Here is a 17,866-nt window from a genome sequence, read left to right as displayed (position 1 = left end):
CCAAACCGACCATCTCAACTAAAACATCTTCAGGGCGTCTGGGTGGCTCAGTCGGTTGAGCATCTGACTTTGGCTCAGGACATGATCTCACGGTTCATGGGTTCGAGCCCCCCATCGGGCTCTGGGCTCACAGCTCAGAGCCTGGAGCCTGCTTCGGATGCTGTGTCTCCCTCTCTCTCTTCCCCTCCCCGGCTCTTGCTCGCTCTCTCTCAAACATTAAAAAAAATTTTTTTTTTAAACGTCTTACCTGATTTGATTCCTTTGATGGGGTAAGTGGCATGAGCGAGGAAGTTAGGATCACTGAACATATCTTCCTCGTAGACCACAAAGCGCAGAAACGCGAGGTTTGGGTCATAAATTTCAAAGGTCACCTTCTCCTGTGTCGGAGCCCAAACGGGGCTTAGGCCATTGTCATCTGGAAGGAGATCAAGGCTCAGCTGAGGCCCCATTCAACCTGCCCCCTCCTGGTAAAACTGCCTCTCTATCTGTCAGCTCTGAATCTCCTTAGCATCCTGTAAACATATCTATGCCAAGATCTAAGAAATACTTTCTTTCCAGAAGCAGTTCTGGTAAAGCTGCTCTGAGGTCTGGTACTTGGAGAGCAGAGAGAAGAGACCACACCCCCTTGCTACAGCAATCATCTCAGCTCCCCCGGGTATGGAAGGGGCAGGACAGCAGGAACAGATGCATGTGGAAGAGATCACAGAGGGAAGAGCCACACTCCGCATCTGGTGAGGGAGGGGGTCTGGAGTCATGTGAACCAGCCTCCTGGCTGTCACCCCCTGAGAAATGCCAATGCCACGGGTACACACGTGAGTTCATCGGGCTGTCTTTTACCAGGGCCAGTGAGCCCAGGCCTTAAAAGATTGACAGTTCCTGGCTTCCACTGGAAGAGCAAGCAAGCATTTCTCTGGGCCTCCCTTCCCTCTGAAGGATAAAATCACCCATGTTAGGCTGCAGCCTCTGGGTTAGCCACACCCTCTGTGTCTCTGTCCCTTAGCCTTGGACACAAGCCTGACTGTGTAGATCAAGTGGGCAGGGAGGGGGTGTATTGCCCAAAGGGGAGCACCCCGGCATCATTGCATAGGGGGCTGGCCCAGGACTCCCAACACAAAGAAACACGGCACTGGGTACCAGCCCACCTAGTTAATCACAGTGCCCTGTGTTTCCCCACCTCCCCGAGCTGAACTGTAGCAGGCACAGGGGATGAAAGAGAAGATGTGGACAATAGGACACGTGATGCAACTTACTCACAACTGTGGTCTTAAACTTGTTGTTGTCATATTCAGCCCCGCAGATTTCCACCTCCACAAAGGGACATGCGATGCTTCGGCCAAGTTTGGGGAGATGGCGAGCCCCGAGAACCTAGGGCACCAAAGGTAAAAGCTGCAGTTCTCCCCGATCCATCCTGGGAAGTACGGACAAGTTCTATATGGGTGGCGTCGCACGGGGCTCAGTCTGGGTTCTACAGTCAGACCAGATGAGGTCCAAGCCAGCCACAGTTTCTTCACTGAGGCCCTAACAAGCCTCTGCAGTGGTCGGGGAAATGGGGCTGGAGAACAGGTGTTAAGGAGAAGCCAGGATCGGAACCCCCAGGCCATCATTCTCATGAACCTCCTGAGCACAGAAACGCATCGTCCCTGTGCCCGGGGAGAACCTACAGAGACATCCCACGAAAGGAGAGGGGAGAAAGTGGTATTCTTTAAAAAAAAAAAAAAAAAAGACTTTTTCATTACACATGCTTCATTTTTTTCTTCCTTATGAGACCACCTGCTGAGCCCAGTAAGAGATGGACCTCCTACCTCACCCCCAGGAGACCTGGGGTGGTGACCAAGTCCCCTCCCTACAACCCGTGGGTGTGCCATAATTTAGAAGCTGAAACAGTGACTGGGTGTTGGTGGTTTACACAAGATGACAGGTGTCACTGGGCAGAGGCCTGAATTACCTTGACTGTCAGAGTCATCAAAATCTTCCGCTGGGCTTCGGGCGGCATGGGGTCGTACTTCTCCGTCCTCATGCTCTCAGGCTGCAGGACGTAGCCTGTCCGCCCGTTGAGTGAGAACAAGGCTTGATTCATCTGCATGTACTTGTCTGGGAAAGCAAGGGAAGGGCAGCTGTGAGTGAGGCAGGACGAGGCCGCCTCTTGGGCCCGAGGCGCTGGGTGGGGCGTCATTTTAGCTCTCTCCAAAAATAATTTCAGGCAGTGGTTAAAATATGCGCTTCAAAAAAGGTCCCGACTGGTGAACACCATCCTAAGTATGACAGTAAAACATCTACTCAACGCTGAAGATTTCTTAGAAAAGAATTGGGGTTAATTTTAAAATTTCACTTAAGACCTGTTGCAGAAAGAGAAATCGTTCTAACTCAAATGACAGGGGAAGATCCACACGTGAAAGCGATCTGATAATGCGTACTATAAATACCTACGCCCTGTTCGAGAAACAGGGACAGTTCGCAAAAAGAAAACGCTTCGTAAAAACATCGTTCACGTTATGCCTAAGGGAAGCGCTAAGTAGAACGTGACCATCGTACTGGCGAAGATTGAAAAGTTAGATAAAACTGAGCTGAAGTTTCAATGAAAAGGTGTATTCAAATGTTTTCTCAATTTGCGACCCCCCCTCCCCCCAGTCCCTCTGGAGGGCGGCCTGGTGAGGTGTCTGAGCTCAGGCGTTGCTGGACTTGGGTGTTCACTGGGTTTCCTCAGGAAAGGCTGGTCCACATGCCAATGCTGTAGGGCCTAGCCTGTACTTCTGAGAATTCCGTGCCACCGAAGGGCTCCGCCATCTGGGAAGTGGTGCTCACGGAAGGTTACAGAAGTCAAGGCTGTCTGTAATAGCAAATGAGGGAGAGGACCTCAGCGTGCCTCCATGGGGGCACCAGTTGAGTAGATGAGAGATCCAGTCAATGGAACCCCCCCTACACAGGCATAAAAACAACATAAAGGAGACTCCTGGTGAATAGCTCTGTCAATAAAAGAGCACAGCACTGTGATTTCTGCTACCATTTACGGAAAAAAGTTTAGCATGTGGGTTTCTCTCAGCAGGGAGTATCTCTGTAAGAGTCTTGAGCATGAAACGCTCAACGAAGGATGGGCCAGAGAAGAGTTCACTAAAGACAGCCACAGAGCACCTGCATGCAGCTGTGCCTGAACTTGCCTCAACGCCTGGACCTTTTCATTACATGAGCTCAAGTATTTCCTTTCTCACTTAAGCATCCCTGCTCAGCATCTGTCTCTGCAATGGCAAGTGTCCACTGCCCCTGTCATGGCTCCATTCAGCTGATGGGCCTCAAGCTAGCGTGCTGGTTGAACCTTGACAGTTCCTGGGACCAATCGTGCCTTCTAGGACAGCACGTCACACTGGTGGCCCCAGCGGACCGAGCCTGGAATGATGCGACCATCCCTGTTCCTTTACCTGGAGTCTGGAAATTGAGTGCCACCATCTGGGAGCCACACAGCCAGAGGCGAAAGGGGTCGTAGTTGGAGGAGTCCACCCTCTGTCCCTTCGGGTAGACACGGGTCAGGCCCTTCTGATTGTACTTGAGGAGGTCGACCGGTTTCTGTCTGACGACACTGTCAGCCTTCGTCTCCACGAAGGAGCGGATTTCTCGGAAGTCGGGGTTTTCTGCACACAGAGAGGGAGTCCCCGTTTATTCTGTGCCTTGTGCATTTTCTTAACGTTTGGTACAACGGCTGGATACACAGGATGTAAACCAAAACCAGGAACCTCAAGGCCAAGACAGTCAAGTGGTTATGATGCCATTTCCATAACCAGTACTGGTATGGGTCCCAGCGTTCCCCCCTGCCTTCTAGTCTCAATTGGTGTAACTTACTTCTTGTTTAAAACCACCAGCAGCCTGGTACAAGAAAACACAAAGGTTACGGTATGGTTACAGAAAGGGGGGCAGTAGGGAGTGGCCACAGTGATCAACGGTAGGACAACACCTGAGGATGTGGTTTCCTCAGCCAAGAGGTCGTGGACCCAAGACGAGGGAACCAGGCACCGTGGAGGAGGGAGAGTCAGCTGCCTGCAGGCAGGGAGGTGTGAGAAGGGGGTGCCTGGAAGGGGAGAAGGAACAGGACAGAAACGTGTAACTACGGTGGTGGCCAGCCCATCAACACGCGGAGTCTGGCCGAGTCTGGTTCTGAGCTCCGCTACCCTTCCCTGCAGATGGAGGTGCCCAGGGACCCTCCTGGGGAGCAAGTTCTTGGACCAGTTAACTGGGATTAGTGCTGTTCCTCTGGTCCTCGGTCCTGGACTCAGATTCTTGAGATCAAAGAAAGGGGGAAGATAAAATGAACCGGATTTTACTAGGTCAGAGAACTTGCTCCCTTGGCGACTGTGAGAAGATTGATATCTGAATCCTTCTGTGGCCAGCTGAATGGCCCCCAAAGGCATCCAGGTCCTTATCCTTGGGGCCTGTGACTTTGTAATTTATCTGACAAAGGGACTTTGTGGGTGTGATTCAATTACAGAGCTTGAAAGTGGGGGATCATCAGGCCCCTCAATATAGGGTCCATATAATAGGGAGATTGGGGAGGTTTGGCCACAAGCCCAGGAATGCTAGCAGCCACCACAAGAGGCAAGTCCTGGATTCTCCCCTTGAACTTCTGGACGAACAGGGCCCTGCTGGCACCTGGACTTCAGCCCAGTTGACACTGATGTTGGACCTCTGACCTCCAGGACTGTGAGTTAACAAACAGGTATTGCTTTTAACCACCAAGTCTGTCCTAACTTATTAGACCAACAGTGGGAGACGAATCCACCTTCAGAGAGGGTTTTCCTCCTGAAGGTACCCGAAGGGCCTGTTTTGGCTGCATGCTCTGAGAGCATGTGAGAAGGAGCAATGAACCTCTCTCACTTTGTCTTCTGACAGCACCTGACTTAAAAAGGAAACCAGGGTGTTCAGCCAAGGGAGGAGGGAGGGTCAGAGGAGACGGTACCTAAATTGTCCTTGGTCTTGCTGGTCGGCTTGCAGTAGACTACCAGGTCCGAGAGCTCGATGGCGATGGACTGGTTCTTCTCCCAGTACTTCATGTTGTTCTCCTGTCGGATCCAGCCCCTGGCGTCAGCCCGGAAGCTTCCCCACGGCCCTGGCCCCCCTTGTCCTCCCGGGTGCCCCTCCACACTCAGATCTTTAGTACAGTTGGATGCTTTCCTTTGCCCTGCCCTCCAACGTTCCCAAGTTGTTTCCACCCAGGATTGGGGTCCAGCTCAGTCTCTGGGCACAGGACGGGGTGGGAGGGGGGCTCCCTTTTGTCGGCACTCTCCTCCACCCTCTGCTCTCAGGCTCCTGCCCCATCCATTCCCCTAAAGCCACCCCAGCAAAGCTCTCCAAGCCCGTGTTCTCATGGGCGCAGCACATCCTGCTTAGAACTTGCTGTCCTCACACCCTCGTCCCTGCGACGTGCCCCTCCCCGTGCCATTGTCCCCCCCGGAGGCCGCACTGTCCAATCCGTCTCCACGTGCACAAGGATGAGTGCCTGCCTCCCCCCACACCAGCCAACTCTCTCCCGTCGCACCAAATTCTGACCCTTTCTTGCACTGACAAAGGGGGAGCCTTGAGAGAAAATTACATGCAGGCAAAAACTGGGGCCACTCAGCTTCGGGCATCGCACGCTAAGTGCAGGAGGGCAGTTGCTGAAGGTAACCTCCATCTGCCCCAAGAGGGGGAGTGGTGTCCATTTTGCAAAGAAACCGAAGTATACAGAGGTTGACTGGCCTCCACGGCAGGGCGGTGACAAGACCAGATGCTTATGTACCGGGCCTCACCGCGTCCCTTCTCTGTCATCTTTTTTAAAGGGCCCCAGAGTTCACCTCCCCAGTCCCTCTGAACCACAGCACGGACCTCCTGCTCCTCACCCTGTACCTCCCCCCATCCTTCCTCTGCCACTCCATGAGATCTCTCCTTCCACACTCCACCTCAAGCATGCCTGCTCCGGGAAGTCTTCCTGGATAACTCCAGCCAGGATGAGGACAGGGATGGTGCCATTCACCAGCAGTGCCCACCCCTGTCCCCACAGACACATGTGTGGGTAGCAAGTATTCAGGTGACCGGGGGTGACGTGGTGAGAGGCTGAAAAGCACCTGGTGTTAACAGCAGGAACTGGAACCAGACACTGGTTCACAAGTTGGCCCTCCATTGACTGGCCATGGCCACTGAGCACATCATATAGTCTCTCTGTGCCTCAGTTTCCACAACAATAAAAGGAGGCTAACCAGAGGAGTCCCCTTCTAGAGTACTGAGACTTAAGCAAAGAACCCTTTGCACCCCACCAGGGGTGTAGGAAACAACCAGTGGGACCAGAGCGCCCCCCAGCCCCGCCTCCCCAGTGACCACAGAATCGCATCAGACAAGGGTGGGTGAGGCATGCCACGCCTGTCTCGAATTACAGAAACTGCCTCACAAAGCACAGAGCGATGACAAGCCATGGGTGTCACTTTTTCCCAACCTCAGCAGAAAATGATGTCCATTCAAGACGAAAGACCCATTGCTGCATCAAAATTGTGTAACAATTACTCTCCAGACCTGTAGGCTGCACCCACTGGGCTCTCCGAGAACCTGAAGGCACAGCTTCCCTCGTCAGGGTTTGGAAACTCACTAACCAGACAGATCTTAGTGCCCGGTCTTTTGCCATCCACTGTGAAATCGCAGAGCCCTGAGCAGGGTGTCAGGGACAGACAGGACCGTAGGGCTGGGGCGAGGAGCCCCCGGCAGTGAGCTGAGCATTCATCGTGTTGGGTTGGTGTTGGTTTCCCCAGCAACCGGGGCAGCTGGGGAGAAGGGAGGGATGCAGTGGTTTCTGCTGACTGCTGTTTTCTTAACCTTCCCACATAATAATGAGAATTAGCAGACGTAAAAACCAATTAAGGAGGAATGTAGATCAAAGGCAGAGAACAGGAGCCTTGAAGAGCCAGGCTTGATTTCAGAAACCTTCATGTGAGGACAGAAAGCCTTCGAGTAACTCTGCATTTTTCACCACTAAAAGCAGGGGAGAGGGCCAGGATGTACCCCACACTCCATCCGTGCCGTAGGTGACTCGGGGGCCTGAGGTCTGCAGGGCACAGCTGCTCACCGTCTCCCGCGAGTGTTTTCTCCACCCCTGGCCAGGCTGGGGGTGGGGAGGGACCCAAATACTAGAAGATGCTCAGGACGCCAACATCACATACTAACAGTGCCATACGATCACGATGACCACCATTTACCCAGGATGGGGGACAGCTGTACAAGATCGGAAGAACTCATCTTCCAAATGAACCCCAGGATCATGATGCCCCCCTGTGCCACATCAGAGGCACCGGAGGGCAGAAGGGACGCCCCCCAGCAACAAAAGCAGGAGCAGCCGTGTTGGCCACAAGCTCGGGCTCATCCCAAGTGCCTGGTGATGGAGTGACAAGCCTCTAGTCCCTGACTAGACTCGAGCACAAGGAAAGACCGGGCCACTAGGGGGGTGACGCTCCCAGTACGTGGGAGAAGGAGACTCATCAACTGTAACCAGGCATCACAGGGACCCACAGAGTCCTGGCAAAGCTTAGAAATCGGTCCTTTGGGTCAGTATCTGCCTTAGAAACAACTGGGCACGTGGGAAACCCTACAATTTCTTCCCAGGTCTGTGGCCACAAGAAAGAATGGATGGTACTTGGTCCATCCTCCAAGATACAGCAAGTGTCCCATGTCTTCGTGGTAGGACAGAGTGATGCTGAAGGACTGTTCCCTGAGGTCTGCCGTGTGTCAACCCCGGGACCCACTGCTCTTCATGCATCATCTCATTTCATCCCTCCCTCATCTTGTGACTTAGGGACTGGGCTCATCTGACAGATAAGAAAACTAAGGCCTAGAGAAATGTGGGTCCAGCCCTGCCTAATTCTCAACCTCCTGTTCTCACTCAGAACATCGCCCTTCTCAAAACACCTCCAGCCTAACAAGAGGCTCCAGTTATGATAAACGCTGAAAGGTCCACTTCCATCTGGAGCTCAGGTTCCTCCACAAGAAAACAAACTTGCAGAGGGACAGAAGGGGGTCGTGTTGAGCACAAGGGGCCACTATGGGTCCAGGGGCCTGAGCTCAGGAAATGCCTCCTAGGGGGGAGGATCCAGGCCGTGCCGAACAGTATTGACAAACAAGAGAACATTCAAAATGAGGAACACCGTACTTTCTCGTTCAGATAGGGCCAGCCAGGCCCCAAATATCGAGTTACGGCTCCACACACACCCAGCCTGCTGAGGGTTCGAACTAGACCCAGCTTGCCCGGAGACCACCAATGGCCCTTCCCCCTCCATGATGGTGGGCACTCCTATGGCCCAAACCCCCCCCCGCCCCCCCGGCCGCAAGTTTTCCCTTCAAAAGGAAGACCCGACCCCGCCTCCGCAGAGGGAGCCCAGATGAGCCCAGCACCTACCTTGGTGTCCATCTTCCAGGTGATCTCCCGGATGCTCTGAAACCACTCAAAGAGCTCCTCGACCCTGTCTGTGGCAAACTCCACCGGAGGGTCGCCTTGCTTCTTGGGCTCCAGGATGAACACGAACGCCTTCTGGTTTTTCCCCTGCGGGGCTTTCACTTTGGGAGAGAATAACGAAGTCTTGAGCAGCCTCCCGGAAGGCCAGACGGCACGCGGCCCAAGCCGCCTCTCTCACGAGCCCAGCCAAAGCGCCACTGCCCCAGCCGTGGTCAGCGTGGACCGGGGCATCCGCCTTAGGGCGGGCGGGGTCTGGCCTCTCTACCTACATCACGGCCTGGGATACACAGCAGGCCGAGCGGCGTTCTCCCAGGAGTTCTGTCTGCACCCTAAGCCCCCGTACCTGCAAATGTGACCTGACTTGGAAATAAAGGATCTTCGCAGATGTACTTAAGGATCCTGAGAGGAAATCACTCTGGAGTTAGGATTTCTAAATACAACAACTAACGTCCTTACCAGAGGTAGGAGAGGGAAAATTGAGACACAGACACAGGAAAGACAGCCCCTGAAGACAGAGGCAGACATTGGAATGGTGCAGCCACAAGCCAAGGGGTGCCAAAGATCTCCAGGAGCCACCAGAAGCTAGGAGACAGGCATGCGATAGACGCTCTCTGCAGAGAAAGTATTTTCTAGAAAGAAAATTAAGGCCATGAGAGGAGAAATTATCTGCTCAATAACCCCACTGGCTGAGATGTCTGAGGTCTTCTGTGCCAGGTAACATCCTAAAGCACATTACATGTGTCGTCTCTTAATCCTCATCCCACCCTTTTGGGGGTACCACTCTTCTATGTATGTGGCAGGAGAGGACAGAGAGGCATCGATGGGGAAGTAATGCACGGAGGGGCACAGAGCTGGTGATGGCAGAGCTGAGGCTCAAAGCAGACCCGGCTCCAAGCTCCCTCCGGATAAACCCGGGGCCGTCCCCCTGTGCTCTGCAAACGTAAGGCAGATGGCCTAACGGCAGTGTAGGTGAGGGCCCTGCCCCGCCTCATCTCTTAGCTGGCCGCAGGACCTCAGCCGGGTCCCACGGTCAGTGACGGGCGTGGGCTCCTCCTCTGGGAGTAGGAACACGGACTCCGTGTCCTGTGCCCAGCTAACGGCTGGATGGACTGCAGCCACCTCCCCGCCTGGGGCTCTTCCGAGGCGGGGCCGTGGGGGACTGGGGTGGCGATCCACGCTAAGACCGTGTGTGCACGTACCGACGTTATAGGTGTTGAGATCCAGTATTCCTCTGCAAAGAGACCCTAAGGGATTGTCTTCAATAATCTGTGAGGAAACAAGACATAACTCAAGTTAGTCTTAACGGGAATAATATAAAGACAACCAGTTTCCAAAGCGCACCGTTTAGCAGAGACACCGCCTGCAGAACTGTTTAAAATGCATTTTCATTACAGGATCCACCCGTGGGGAGAGCGCTAAATAATGAAGCATGCTGCTGACGGGGACCCAGCCGTGAGCGGGTGCCAGCAGGTCCGCCAGTTCATTTTCCAATCTGTAAAAACAAGCCGTCTGAATTCCGGAACGGGTCTGGAAGCATCGCGCTGGGTCTGGTTCCAAGACAACGTCCTAGACGCCCGTTCAGACGTGGCTGTGAAAGGGGACCGTCCAGCCTCCCGGAGCCCAGCTCGAGAGCCCTCTGTGGCTTCTCAGGTCCTCGGGGAGCAATGGCCGCACTCTGAGATCTGTCTGAAGGGCCGTCCAGGCCCCGGCCAGCCTTCCAGCTCCCCCTCCCACCACAAGTTCGCTGGATCCCGGGGTCCACGTGCGACAGAGAACGTCTGGGTCTCAGGACAGCTAGCAGACCTGCATCTGCCCCCTGCTTGTAGGGCCCGCCCCCACCCCACCAGGCCAAGGCCGACTGGGGGGTAAGGGCCACACGGGACAGACGCGGTGAGGGGTCACGTCCCTGCCACAGGCCCGGCATGCCGGACACAGCCACGTTCCCACCACCACACCTTCCGTGAGGCTGTGCCTCCTGCCCGGTTTCCCTTCTGCCGGTCCTGCTCCTGATCTCCAACTGGACCTCTAACACTCAAACGCACATTACTCTGTGCAGCCCTCCCAGATTGCCCCAACTCCCTGAGGAAGTTCCTTGGGCTTGGAAAGGCCTTAAGGTGCTCATTACGACAAGTCCGTCCTCGGCCCAGTGTTGTCACCTGACGGCGGATGTTCTTTAGGCCTTCGGGGCAAGAGGAGGCTGGGGGACAGACACCAGGTTGGCAGTGTCACCACGAGGGCCTCAATTCACTGCCACTCAAGCCCACCTGCTTACTCACACCAAGCACGTCCCGAATGTCTGGCGGCCAAACTAAATGTGTTTCATTTGCAAGCTGCTTTAAGCAAAGGACAAATTCCCCGTTTGGCCATTTTCACTCCGGAGGGACCTGTCCTGCATATGCAAAGCCTTCCAGCCCGGCACAACCTGATTAAAACATGACAGGCTTGTCACAGTGACTTTCACCCCCAACAACTCAGGGGACAATCCCGACTTCCCTGTCACCCCGTCGTCCCTGTTCCGGTGCTCCACAGGGACCACACAGCAGCATGTGTGACGGGAACCCACGGAGACAGCTCCCCGGATTGCTGAGAAGCCGGGTCCGCAGGGGTCCCTGTGTGACAGTCTAGACTCACCTGCTTTTCCAGTTCTTCCACATCGACCGTTGAAATGTCCTCAACGTAGTTGGATGGAAAGTATTGCTGGATCCTGGTCCCATAGTCTCCTTTCCACCTGGGGAAAAACAGAGGGCATCAGAGGGCCTTCGTGGGGCAGAGTTAATCACTGGTGGTCAGATCCCAGCTGCCGGCTGGGGAGAGGCAGCAGGTGGCCAAGCGACCAGAGGCCGTGGTCATTATCTGTGACAACACAGCATTTCAAAGGGGTCATCGGCTTTTTTTAAATCAGCAGTGAGTGAGCACAGGGTCAGCGCCCTCCCTACAACAGAATTCTAACGTTTGGTCAAAGACACCAGAAGTTTCAGTGCTTTACGTGGACGTCAGAGGCCATCTGGGACAAAAGCTCAAGTCTAGAGCGTTCCCAACCCCACTTCAGGGAGGGCTGTGAACTTAGGGATAAGGACAGGGTAAGGAAGGTTCTGGAGCCCTACAGGCTGGCATCACATTCCGGCTCCACTGCCAACTACATAGGTGCTCTGTGCCCCAGACTCTCCATCTGTAAAATGGGGATAATCCAAGGCCTCCCTCAGAGCATTTTTTTTTTATGTTTATTTTTGAGAGACAGAGAGAGAGAACATGAGCAGGGGAGGGGCAGAGAGGGAGGGAGACACAGAATCCGAAGCAGGCTCCAGGCTCTGAGCTGTCAGCGCAGAGCCCGACACGGGGCTCGAACTCACAGACAGCGAGATCGTGACCTGAGCCGAAGTCGGGCACTCAACCAACTGAGCCACACAGGTGCCCCTCATATATGTTTTTTAAAGGTTTATTTATTTTTGAGAGAGAGAGAGGGGAGGGGGACACACAGAACCCGAAGCAGCTCCAGGCTCCGAGCTGTCAGCACAGAGCCCGACGTGGGGCTCGAACTCACGGACCTTGAGATGGTGACCTGAGCCGAAGTCGGGCGCTTAACCCACTGAGCCACCCAGCTGCCCCCTCCCCTCAGAGGATTTTATTGGAACCACAGGGCTAAGCACATGCTGAGCAGTTTTAACAGCATCCAGTATACAGTAAGTGCTCAAATAACATTCTTGTTACTCAGCTAAAATACCGCCCCCCCCCCCAACCTTCTTGCCTCCTCTGACGGCACTGATAACAAGGAACATAACCGATCTCTGCATGCGTCTCAACTCCACCAACTGTGGTCACCTCCAAGATTCTCCCCCGAAGCAGTGCCCAGGCACGCAGGGCTACTCCCTCCAAGTGTCCTCCTGTAGGCACACTCTGCAGCCAGGAGGCTCTTTCCAGAACCCATCTCTGACCTCACCACACCCACAGCTGCCAAAGTCTTCCGAATCAAGCCCAGACTCTTTCACCTGACCGCAGGCACTCTCGGACCTTGACTCCTGTCTGTGACTCAAACTTGACCCTCATCCCAGACCGCCTGTCACCTCCACCCTTCTGTCCCTGCCATGCCACCTAGCTTCCATGCCTCAGTCCACGCCCTTCGTATCCAGCTTGTGCCTACTAACCGTTTAAGACTCAGCTCAGGAACGCCTCTTCCAGGGAGCCTTCCCTGACTGCCGCCTAGGCTGAGTGTTCTGCCTCTGTGCTCCGTGGCATCTGTCCCCATAGCTGTGGAGGCAGTGTGCACCTTTCATATAACTTCTGTCTCTGTCTTCCCCACTATGTGAGCCCTTTCTCCATCTTAGTAAACGTGGACCTGAATCCAAGCAGAGGGAGGACCGATCGTCCCCTGGCCTGGCAGAAATACAGGTTTGCCACACACCCACCTCACCTCCATTTTTCCAGACCCGTTTCAGGCAAACACTGGCTGTATTCAGGGTGACTGAAAATACTGTTTGCCCCAAACTAGGCAGGCCATACCTGTGGTCGAGGTACAATTGTTTAAAAAAAAAAAACTTTCTAAAAAATTATTTATTTTAAGAGAGAGACCATCCCAAGCAGGCTCCACACTTCCAGCACAGAGCCCAACACGGGGCTCGATGTTGCAAACCGTGAGATCATGACCTGAGCTGAAATCAAGAGTGGGATGCTTAATCAGCTGAGCCAGCCAGGCGCCCCCAGGGGTCATTATTAACAATCCCATTCCCTTCATTCTCAAAGGCATCCCAGTTTGGACAAAACCCCCACCATTTTGGAACTAGGCTGGGAGGATGCACGGGAGAGTGGCACAGTGACAACACCCCACTAGGTGGTGCCATTGCCACCAGACAAAGTTGACCCACGGCCCCTCGCCAATGCCACTTACACCAGCACCTCAGTTCACCTCAGGAGCCCTGGAAATGATAAGCACCCCACCTCGGACGTGTGCACAGGCAGGAGGGCTGTGCCATGCGTGGAAAAGTGTGTGATTTAAAGAGGTCACCTGGGGTCTACCTGCTCCTTGGTCCAAGTCACCCACACAAATGGAACGGGAACCTCAACAGAGGCAGGGTGCAGAGAGGGGCATCGTGGACCCAGGGGAGACCCGGGTTCTGGCTGTGCCCCTCAGGGAGAGGCGGGTACACAACACGGCTGGCAAGCTGCGGCTGGGAGCCTCACAGAGGAGCTCCAGGGTCTCCGTGGGGAGGCCACACAGGAGAGCTGAGCCCCAGCTTCAGCAGATCGCTCTGTTGTTAACCTTTTTTTGACGCTGGGGATCCAGGGAAGATTTGGATTAGAAAGAGGGCATCTCGAGGCTCCTGGGTGGCTCAGTCGGTTAAGCATCAGACTTTGGCTCAGGTCATGAGCATGCCGTTTGTGAATTTGAGCCCGTGTCGGGCCGGTTCTGTTCTGACAGCTCAGAGCCTGGAGCCTGTTTCAGATTCTGTGTCTCCCTCTCTCTCTCAAAAATAAAAAAAATTAAAAGGAGGGCATTCTCAAAAAGCAAAACAAAACAACAACACGAAAACAACTTTGAAAACCCCTGAACTTAGTACCTGAGTCAAGTCAGGAGTAGGGGCTCTGGAATCAGAAGGCCTGGCTTCAGATCTCAGCCTGCTGTGCGGCCCTGGACAAGTTACTGTACTTATCTGTGCCTCACAGTTTCCTCACATGTACGATGCAGGTAACACCAGAACCTCTCAGGGCCACTGTGTGGGTTTACAGGAGTTATTTCAGATGAAGCGCTTACGATGGTTCCTGACATAAAGAGGCACTCCTATCAAGCTGCTGTTCAGATTTCTCCGTCAGGTCCAGCTATCTTGCGGGACAAAAGGATGCTGCACTTGTGAATTGAGTCCCTGGGGGTGCTCGTGGTTACAGACAAGTTCTTACCGCTTAAAGGGAAAAATAGTCCTGCAAAAACACCGGTCCAGGGACTCATGGATGGGCAGCACAACTTTTTTCGATTTTTGCCCCAGGTGAAAAGAGAGAAAAGGTCATTGAGCCCCAGCATACCCAGGTATCTGTGACCTAAAAACGTCCCTGCTTCAGTCGGGGGTAGGGCCGCTGCACGGGACTAAGCATCAGCGGAAGAATCTGAACTCAGAAGAATACACAGGCTCGTGTCGTGGGAAGGACCTGCGCTATTTAAGAGCTGTACAACCTTGGAAAGCCTCATTTGCCATCTCTGTAAAGTGGGGAGACCCACAGTCAACTCCGAGGGTTGTAATGAGAATCTGGTGAGACCATGTATGAAAGCAAGTGACACAGAGGAAGGGCTCGGTAAGTGGCCGCTGCTGTTATAACTAAAATAATATTTAATATGATGTGAAATATGGTGGTTTATCTGCTTTTCTGAATACAGCATGTATCAAACCACCTTCCCAGGGAGGGTACAAGAGTCAAAGCCAGCCCGGAACAGCAGAGAAAGGGCGTCAGAGCTCAGCCGGGACCCGAGTCTCACTGGCAAGAAGGGACAAATCAAGTTCATCCAGCAAGCAGCCCAGCCCCCCTCAGTCTTACCAGCCCCAGGGCTCCTTGGAGACGTTGTGAATGAGGGCCCCACGGCAGAAGCTCAGCTCATCGTTTCGCTTGGCTTTGTAGTCATACAGAGCTTTGACGGTCCTCTGAGGCTTTGAGGGAAAACAAGGAGGAGAAGGTCAGGCTGGGCGACACAAGCAGAGAGAGGGGTCTGCGTTGGTTCTGCTCTTTAGGGAACAGGGAGCTTCAGTCCAAGGTTACAGCACCATCTGCTGGCAAAGAGCTAGTAATGCATTGCCAAGGAGCTCCCAAAGTCACCAGGGAGTGTGGATGAGGACCGGCCCCCCCAAGGTCAACCAGCGGCTAAGTGGCTGAGCTCAGAAATAAATCAGCTATGACCATAGTTCATGCTGGTCTTCTGTAAGAAGCAACGTGGGTTCTAGGCGGACGTAAGGACACATTTTCCCCCATCAACCTCCCAGGCCACTGCCAGGCTCTAAGGCTGTAAGGTGCAGCCAGTGGCAAAGGGAGGTGCCATAGAGTGGCTTCCACGAGGAGCCAGTCTCCAGACTGACAGAGGGCAGGAGGAGGCCTCATGGCAGGCCCCCCACGAACGAGAGAAATAAGCTGTCCATCAGGTGACCAGGTTGGCAGACGGCACAACAAAATGACTAAGAGCAAATGCCCCCGAGCCAGACTGCCCGGGGCCACGTTCCAGCTCTGTACCTTGCTAGCTATGCCGAGGGCACAGAAACCGTACCCGATGCATGGGATTAATGGGCTGTCAAGTGCTTAGAACAAGGCTTGATATGTGGCCATCCAGCCAGACGTGTCCCCTATTACGACTGATATAGTCTTTCCAGTTCCAAGAACTCCTCCCAAGGAAACGATGCAAAGAGATGCCCAAAGCCTCACCGGTGACGTTCCTTTTAGTGTTAACTAGAAGGACAAAGACTAGAGATGACGTACACGGCCACTGACGGGGACATAGCTAAACCGGCACAGCCACCCAGAACATTCTGCAGCATTAAAAACCCATTCTTTTTTTTTTTTTTTAAGTCAAAACCGCAAGCCATGTATTTTACCTCAATTACCTGGCCTACCAGTTTGAGCCAGAATAGTCACGAGGCAAATCAGCAAAGGAGAAATCCACACAGGACAAGCAGCAAGTGAACAGAGCAGAATAGAAATGGCAAGTGTGGGTGGTGGGGATTGTAAAATACATCTCCATGCGGGCAGAGACCCAGGAATGCAGACAGCGACCGGGTTAGGAGGGTGAGACCAGGGCTAATTATTTTCCTCATCTTCAGAGTGGGTTTTTTTTTTTTAATTGTTCAACCGTTTTCCATCATAATAACAGCGGTAATTTTCTTTTGAGGTGCTCGCCATAGTCTGGCAGTCAGCGATCAAGTGCAGCCACAGTCGTGTTTTACTTGCCTCACTTATAGGATGATTTTCTCTGCAACTTGGGTTAAAATTTAAAAATGGGGCAAATTCACATCAAGCACCTGGATGATTGGTGTGCCTTGAGAAATCAGAAAAGCTGGCCTGCTCTCTGGAAAGGCAGCCATCAAGCGCCAACGGGCACAGCTGCCTTCGAGATGGGGTGTGAGTTCCTCAGTTTACCACAGTCCCCACCATCCCCTGACACCTGGCTGACACAAGGTCATGTCATTCGTATTACCAAAGCCTTCTTCCCGATAAAAGCCCTCTAATAATTTCACACACAGCCCATGTGTCCACATCCTTCTAAGCCTTCATTTCTTGCTGAAAAGGATTTGCATTGGCCAAGGATTATAAATTAAAAAAAAAAAAGAAAGAAAAGAAGTTCGTCTCTGGATTTCTACAGAGCCCATCCTTAGGGCCCTTTCCTTAGCAAGACATGAACTGCGTGCCATATCCAACCCTGCCCCGAAAGAAAATTCGCCATCATTCTTCCTCTGCGGCTCAAACTCTATGTGAGATGGAACCAGAACGAGGAGGGGCTGGGGGCCAAGAGTAAAAACCCGCCCCCCCCCCCACACTGAGTGAAATCACACAGCAGCCAGGGTGGGAACAGGAGATAACGTGCACGCTGCAAAGGGGTCGGTGAACCAAACGGAATTCATAAACACCACGGGCTCAGTCAGTGAGCAAGCAACATTTGAAAGATTTTTAATTAGAAGCTGTTTGGCCCAAAGGTGGTTCATCAAACCTCAGAATTTTAGCAAGGCACGGTTGCGTTTGGGTAGAATTCTATTAACCTCTTCCCGGAAACTAGATTTCACATTGTCAATCATCATTTCTTCTCAAAAAAAAAGGGGGTGGGGAGGGGAAGCGAAGTTTGCCCAAATGTTCCCTTGCCCTGTTGTAGCTGGGAGGGGACCCCATGCCATGCCAGGGACCCGGTAATGGTGTGAATTACAAGGCTGGCTCCATACCATGGACGGGTTGATTTCACTGGGATCCACATACATCCTGCTGACGTCATAGAGGGAGTTGATATCTCGTTCCTGGAAAAGAACAGAGCGGAACAAATGGAAGCATCCAAGGTCCTGGGGCAGCCCGACACAGAACACGGGTTCCAGGCAGCTCTCTGGCACAAGGGTTGAAACCTCACAGTTCAACTCCTGCCTCCTGGCAGAGATGGTGAGAAGCCCGAACTCGGAAACTTGCCCCCCGCATGAGAGAGGGCCCTAGGCCGGCCTACCGTGTGCCAGGCCCTACACTCCTTTGTGAAACACAAACCCTGGGACCCGGAGGCGTGCTGCCACTACCTCACGGCCCACAAGAGCCCGGCGTCCACGTCTCCCTGACCCACGTTCTGAGTCGGCAGCTGTAGGCCGGCCCCCGTGGAACCATTTAGATGATGGGAACTGGCAAATGCCATGAACCCCGACAGGTCACATTCACCAGCACACCCTGGAGACCCTGCCTGCCCTCTGATGTCGGTCA

At 53.5% G+C, this 17,866-nt stretch overlaps 1 protein-coding gene across 2 annotated transcripts in view; it reads right to left on the bottom strand.

Annotated features, from left to right (window-relative positions):
• Positions 1-17,866, bottom strand: part of PLCG2 (phospholipase C gamma 2) — a 156,476-nt gene that overhangs the window by 29,614 nt on the left and 108,996 nt on the right. For both annotated transcript variants that reach the window (XM_042918264.1, XM_042918265.1), the window contains exons 21-30: positions 17,353-17,424; positions 14,975-15,084; positions 11,087-11,183; positions 9,655-9,721; positions 8,399-8,556; positions 4,943-5,045; positions 3,414-3,623; positions 1,946-2,091; positions 1,251-1,365; positions 248-415 (exon numbers count right to left, since the gene is read on the bottom strand). In XM_042918264.1, coding sequence (XP_042774198.1) covers positions 248-415; positions 1,251-1,365; positions 1,946-2,091; positions 3,414-3,623; positions 4,943-5,045; positions 8,399-8,556; positions 9,655-9,721; positions 11,087-11,183; positions 14,975-15,084; positions 17,353-17,424 — 1,246 coding nt within the window. The remainder of the gene's footprint in view (positions 1-247; positions 416-1,250; positions 1,366-1,945; positions 2,092-3,413; positions 3,624-4,942; positions 5,046-8,398; positions 8,557-9,654; positions 9,722-11,086; positions 11,184-14,974; positions 15,085-17,352; positions 17,425-17,866) is intronic.

Source organism: Panthera leo, chromosome E2, assembly GCF_018350215.1.
Source record: "Panthera leo isolate Ple1 chromosome E2, P.leo_Ple1_pat1.1, whole genome shotgun sequence".
Classification (NCBI taxonomy): domain Eukaryota; kingdom Metazoa; phylum Chordata; class Mammalia; order Carnivora; family Felidae; genus Panthera; species Panthera leo.
Note: the sequence above shows the minus strand (reverse complement) of the source record. Positions and strands in the feature narration are given on the sequence as shown.